The 6,019-nt window shown below is 37.8% G+C and overlaps 1 protein-coding gene across 4 annotated transcripts; it reads right to left on the bottom strand.

Annotated features, from left to right (window-relative positions):
* Positions 1 to 288: 288 nt before the first annotated feature.
* On the bottom strand, positions 289 to 5,001 carry LOC105764421 (homeobox-leucine zipper protein HDG2). Of its 4 annotated transcripts, XM_052625447.1 has the most exons (13): positions 4,741 to 5,000; positions 4,559 to 4,654; positions 4,119 to 4,444; positions 3,322 to 3,548; positions 3,113 to 3,230; positions 2,745 to 2,933; positions 2,242 to 2,664; positions 2,040 to 2,141; positions 1,757 to 1,957; positions 1,489 to 1,663; positions 1,109 to 1,380; positions 777 to 872; positions 289 to 691 (listed from the first exon to the last, which is right to left on the bottom strand). In XM_052625447.1, exons 3-13 carry the CDS (start codon positions 4,221 to 4,223, stop codon positions 317 to 319), a joined length of 2,283 nt encoding a protein of 760 aa, XP_052481407.1. In that variant the 5' UTR covers positions 4,224 to 4,444; positions 4,559 to 4,654; positions 4,741 to 5,000; the 3' UTR covers positions 289 to 316. The 4 variants fall into 4 exon arrangements, with proteins under 4 accessions (XP_052481407.1, XP_012438429.1, XP_012438430.1 ...); XM_012582975.2 differs by having other exon boundaries at positions 3,322 to 3,545; positions 4,119 to 4,654; positions 4,741 to 5,001; XM_012582976.2 differs by having other exon boundaries at positions 3,322 to 3,564; positions 4,119 to 4,654.
* Positions 5,002 to 6,019: the final 1,018 nt, after the last annotated feature.

The following is a 6,019-nucleotide window of genomic DNA, read 5'->3' as shown; positions in this document are numbered from 1 at the left end:
TAAAGGTCATTGTTTGCTGGTAGTAAATATTTCTTTTATCTTGGGAAAGTCAAATCCCGAACCTCTAACTCTTAAACACATGACCATGCAAGGTGCGCTCTTGACTTCTCCCCCATATTCTAAAATTCCAAAATTCCTCAATCACCATTCTTCTTAATTTAATTACCTTCCCTTTTCTGCACCCACAAAACATGCACTATTCAAATTTATGTACTTCATATCTCCAAATCTATTTACATAAGCATGTATAGAAAACTGCAAGGTAAAGAACTATGCTAACATACCTTGGTACCTAAACCATGAAGGCTGTGCCAGTTCATGCATTCTCGCATGATAGAGAAGCTTTTATCCTTTCAACCGTACATGCAATCAAATTGTTAACTGTCGCAACCGATCCAAGAGATAGTTTTGCAGTAGGAACTGAGTCCACCAAAATCTGAAACGCAACAGTTAGAAGTGATCCACCAGAGCTGCCACCCGCATCAGCCATGCCGCTTCCAGTGCTCCCACTACTCCCATCCGGAAGAATAGCGAAACCCGATGGAAGAAGGGCGACATAGTCAGGGTCGCCACCGTTTAGAACCACATTCATTGCAACAATGTCGACAGGAGCATAGATTACAAATGAAGCTGTTGGATCAGTGCAACTCTCTTGTAATATCAGCATGTTGGTTTGGCTTGAATTTGCACTCTGCATGTAATCATTTGATATGTTTTCAAGATTCATATATTATTCAAAGTGAATTTGGACAAACTAATCAAAGAAATGGACCTACATTGACTCGAAGTAGTGAAACACAATTGCCTGTATCCCTGCCATTAGCAATGTGAGCCATTTCTTGGGCAACTCCACCATTAGAAAGAATATCCCACTGTATCCAGACGAAACCAACATGTAATTTTATTTAATGGTTCTAAATTCGAATACCAAATTAAAAGACAAAGAACAAATATGATGTTAACTATCATACAAGGTTTCCATATTCGAATGCCTAAAATAAGACAAGTCAGATAAAAACTATGCAAGCCAAACAAGAAACACAAACAAATTGAGTTAAATTTGTGTCTTTCAATATCAATCATGGAATATGAAGCTGCATTGGAATACCTCATTTCGAGAATTCTCATCTCTGAGGAAATCGAATACCCTCTTGGGTGAAACTGGAAGCCAGAAGGAAGTAGCAGCACTTAGCACAATCCCAGGAGGTCTGCCTGGATCATCCACACTCTTTCTGGTCATTACCCTTACATCATCCGCCCCAGTTCCCGATAATGTCGTCCATGTGTGAGCTGTCGAGGCACCCACTCCGGCACAGAAACTGATCACCATTCGCTCGGCTAGCTTCAGCATGCTCTTCCTCCCATCTTGGTTTGTTATGACTGACCAAAATATCACAATATTAACAACTAGCATTTAATATTTGTACTTAAGAGAAGTGAAATTTCAGTGTATAATTAAAAGACAAGAGATGTAGGATTAGTATTTACCCCCAGCATCACCAGTAGGAATGTTAGTAGCCATGAGACTTGCAAGCCTCTCACACTGTCGATCCAAAGTAGCAATCCAACGTTTGGCTCCGAAAGCATGGCCCGAACTTACTAGCTGCTTGTAAAGATTGTGAACACCTCGATCGTCAATTTCAACATGTTCAATCCATGTAACCTGTTTCGCATAAAAGCCATTGATTGAGAGCTATGATGATGAATACAGCACTTTATTATTATTAAGAATCAATTAAAAATGATTGTTTATAACCTTTGAGTACCCATTGGGCATTTCTTGAATTAAACATCCAGATGGTCTTCGTCGGCATCTCATTGCTGGATTAGGGCGTATATTATCCAATGAAACATCAACCACAGCCCATGTTCCCTCTGCATCATGTTTGCAGTATCTTACATAATAACTCTCTCGGGTTGGAACAAGAGGTGAAGGAACTTGGAATTCAGCTGTCATCTGTGAAATTAAATATCATTAAAAAACTGTCACGAAAATGGAATAAATTGGCATTTGGCAAAGTAAAATATTGAATATTTACCACTTGTAGGGCTCCGTTATAGTTCCCTGCAATCCCTGTTGATAGGACATCCAAAGTGGAAGCCTTTGAAACTATTGCCGAGAACACAGTAGACCACTGGTGCTGAATTTCAATTCAGAAACCCAGACATTAGGGCTTAGAAATGCTTTCCGGCATGTTAGAATTCTAGGGTATTGATGGGTTCATATTATAAAAAGCTTACCACATCCATGAGAATCTCAACGAGGCTAATGTGGTTCATGATAACAACACAAGTTTCTTTTGAAGCTTCGCCTTTGAAGCCGGTAGGCTTTGGTCCAATTCCTCTAGGAAAAGTCCTAATATACTCCTCTTCATTAAGCACGGAGGTTGAGCCATCAAGACTGGTCATCCACAATGGTTCACCCACTTGAGCCATTTTAACTAGTTCCTCCATAGCTGCAACGGCAAGCTCAATAATCATTGGCTTATCAGCCTCCGCAGGCGCATTTATCGACCTAAGAAGTTCCCCAGCACCATACATCTCTCCGGAGCCAGTTTGTGAACCGAAATCAAGTGGTCGAGGAGTCATAGGAGAAGAGAGAAGAGGATAACTCACCACTGGCTTCCCAACATACTTTGCAGCTATTGCTGATATACGATCAATCTGGAATGGTGCTCAAAAACAAATACTAGTAAGTATATTTCAATATATACACACACAGAGTGAGAGTAATAATTTCATACCTCTTCTCTTAACCGAGCATTTTCAAGCCTGAGATGATGTTCATCAAAGGACATTTGTCCTACAGCAGTTGGACCACCACAATTCGGGCATGAAGCGGTGCTAAGAGCTTCCCTATATCTCATGTTATCAGCCCTTAGCTTTTCGTTCTCGGCTCGAAGTTGCGAGTTCTCTTGCCGTTCATGCTGGGTCTGCAGAACAAAAGTATTGACGTGTGAAGACAACATGGGCTAAGCTAGCTTGAGTTTCCATTGGGGAAAACCCAGAAATTATAACTATTCATCAAGCTATTTCAGGGCCTTAAAGAATGGTAAATCTCAAACCAAAAAGGCTTAATCTAAAAGGGCAAACGAAACATGTGTTTATATACCTTCATTTGGGTGCGCTTGTTTTGGAACCAAAATTTAACTTGCAATGGTTCTAACCCTAATACACGCCCAAGTTCCTTCCTTTGCTTGTCATCTGGGTGCGGGCACTCTTTGAAAAACCTATTAGCAAGGTACAAATTTGGCCAAAAATAAGCTTTTGTTGTTGTTGAATAAAAAAGTGTTTAAATTACATGGGTTTTTTTTAGCTTACGCCTCCATTTCTTGAATCTGATGCTGGGTATGTCGATGGTAACGCTTCTTTTTGTTAGGACGAGTATCTTGATCATCATCCCCAGACACACCTTCATGATTTTCGCTGCCAGATTTGAGTGCACTGTCGAATTCTTCATCTCTCATTCGAGCAATTTCACTTTCAGAAGTGTTTTGGGTCATCTCAAAAGGGTGGAGCTGACCTTCCATCATGTTGTTATTAGGCTGCTGGAACATATTATATCTACAGATCTTTAAGATTCCGAAGCTTATGGTTTTTCAATCTAAACAAACATAATGGAAAACTTTCCCACTCAAAGATTAAGCGAAAACGAACCCCAAATATGGAAAAGTGAAAGGAAAACCATTTGAGTGCTGGATTTGAGGTAAAAAGTATACAAAATTTTTATGAGATAGTGCTTGTTTATGTTGGTAAAATGAGTAAATAAGAAGCACTGGAGCTAAGTTCAGAGTATATTAAGCTTTTCTCAAATACCGAGGAGGATTTTGCTTCTAATAGTCTAAGAAGATCCTCAAAAAGACCAAATTACTTGGAAACAAGTTCCAAACAGTGGATTAGGAGATAAAGATACGCGGTTTAGTTTAGAGTGTGAAAAAGAAATGGAAATTTGAGAAAATACCCATTAAACTATTAAGGTCAATGATTGTGAAAAAGAGGAAAAAGCTGGAAAATATTAATCACAAAATGAAAACTGAAAAAGACTAAAGTAAAACAAACAAGATCATCCCTTTAGAAAGCATAGATTAGATTTAAAAGGGAAGATATATAGTTCTAACCTGACCAAGGGTAAGTCCTGAGATAGTTCCGAAGCCACCAACATTCCCGTTTCCACTGATCATTGACGGCATGTTTCTCGTCGGAACCATTACACCGGCCGGCATAGTCCAGAAACAATATTTATTCACTTATAGGTAGCTTCTTCACACTTCTTAAAACTGTGTTTTGATTTAAGTGAGAGAGACTACGTTCTCTTTAGATTCTCAAGCAGTGAGAGACAAAGTTGACTCTGGTGTGTTTTTTCTTTTGGCTCCTTGGGATTTATATATAGTATATATTTATCCTCGAAGATTCTTATGTGCTGATGTACGAAGCGAGACAGAATCTACAATAATAATAATAAAAGCTAAATGATGACAAATTCGAGACAGTCCTTGCAAGACAAAAATCGGGTTAAAAGCCCCTCAAAATGAAAAAATATATAATATTTATAGATTACGTCCCGACGACGATCTAAGGGAATCCAACTATGCCTTGTCTGTCTACATATCTCTCAAAACCAGCTTCTTCTTCCCTTTCTGTCTTGGGATTTTGCCTGCATCGTTTGGGAATAAAAAAACGTAAGATAGAAAAAAAATTGAAAAAGGTAACCAAAAAACTTGGTTTCAGAGAAACTTTGACCTAACAAAGGAAACTCCCCAGGAAGAAGAGGAAGTGGTTGGCAGTTGTGGCTGGAGTTGAGGTTTAATGGTATAAGAAGTAGGTGGTGAGGTGAAGCAGGAAAGTGATATAGATATAGACAAAAAGCAGGAGTAGGAGATGGAGTTGGAGAAGGATGGAAGAGGGGGAGATAAAAGGGGGAAGAGATGAAGAAATTTGTGGTAGCAAAGAGTTATTGCAGAGCGTATTGCGAGGGTGCAATTGCATTTAATGGAGGGTAAGGTGTAAATGCTAGTGAGAGAGAAAGAAAGAGAATTTGGCCTTTAAAGCTTACTCTTTCTTTTCCCCCGCTTAGACGAGATTTTCTTGTTTGGTGCAACGAATAACGGCTACCAAACTTGGTTTATTTTTTCATCCCTACCTTCAATTTTAAGTGAAATCTATTGAATTAAGAGTCAAAGCACATTAGCATATATTCATCTTCAATTACATTATCTCATGGCTACATATGTATAACATGAAATATTAGTTTAGAAATATTGTCATCTACCCAAACCTTACTTTATTATTATAATAACATGGGAATGGTTTTAATGATTTTTCAATCTATACTGTAATTCAAGCCTTCGGTATAGTTTCAATGTTACATGCATCATGGTGAAGAATAACTTTGATTTGAGGAGTAAAGATAAATGTTTGAACATGGAAAAACATGAAAAGGAAAAAGGAAATGTTAAGCAGTCCTAATCACACTAGTTAAGGTAATATTTAAAAGAAATACAATTGAATAGATAACCTTTTCTTGAAATTCATAGAATAACGTATTAAAGGATAAGTAAATAATGATTATAGACATAAGCAAACCCTAAAAGTTCGACATGCTGTCTTAATTTATCATATATATATAAAATAAAGTGTTGGGTTTGGCTTGTAGAATATTCCATTTAAGTTGTTTACTTGCTGTATTTGTCTAGAAACCATTGACTATGCCAACAAACTTGTATTTAGACTTTGATATTTTCCAAACCAAGAATTGGGTCGAGAGATGAAATGAGCAGAAAGCAAATAAGGCAAGGAATAAGGTTAGGTGGGTGAGTCTTATGCCGCAAAAAACTTTCCATTTTCTAAAAATTATTGCTGAAACACACAACAATTTCCTCAGTTTATTAAAATTACATGATCAGTCTTTGCGAGGATAGTTGCAACTTGGGTATAATCTTTTAAGCTTTGTAGGTGGGCCTTTGCAAGTTTCAACTTCCACCATTCAACCCAACAAAAATAAATTAAAATTGCATTTTTA

The sequence above is a fragment of the Gossypium raimondii genome, chromosome 12 (assembly GCF_025698545.1).
Source record: "Gossypium raimondii isolate GPD5lz chromosome 12, ASM2569854v1, whole genome shotgun sequence".
In the NCBI taxonomy this organism is placed as follows: domain Eukaryota; kingdom Viridiplantae; phylum Streptophyta; class Magnoliopsida; order Malvales; family Malvaceae; genus Gossypium; species Gossypium raimondii.
The sequence above is the reverse complement of the archived record's forward strand: the minus strand, read 5'-3'. Positions and strand labels throughout refer to the sequence as shown.

Excerpts from the sequence above, each read along its gene's own strand:
- LOC105764421 (XM_012582973.2), bottom strand. The coding sequence starts at position 4,223 with ATGCCGGCCGGTGTAATGGTTCCGACGAGAAACATGCCGTCAATGATC. Across the intron at positions 2,665-2,744 it reads ATGCTCGGTTAAGAGAAGAG|ATTGATCGTATATCAGCAAT; the intron begins GTATGAAATTAT and ends GCACCATTCCAG. Across the intron at positions 2,142-2,241 it reads TTGAGATTCTCATGGATGTG|CACCAGTGGTCTACTGTGTT; the intron begins GTAAGCTTTTTA and ends ATTGAAATTCAG.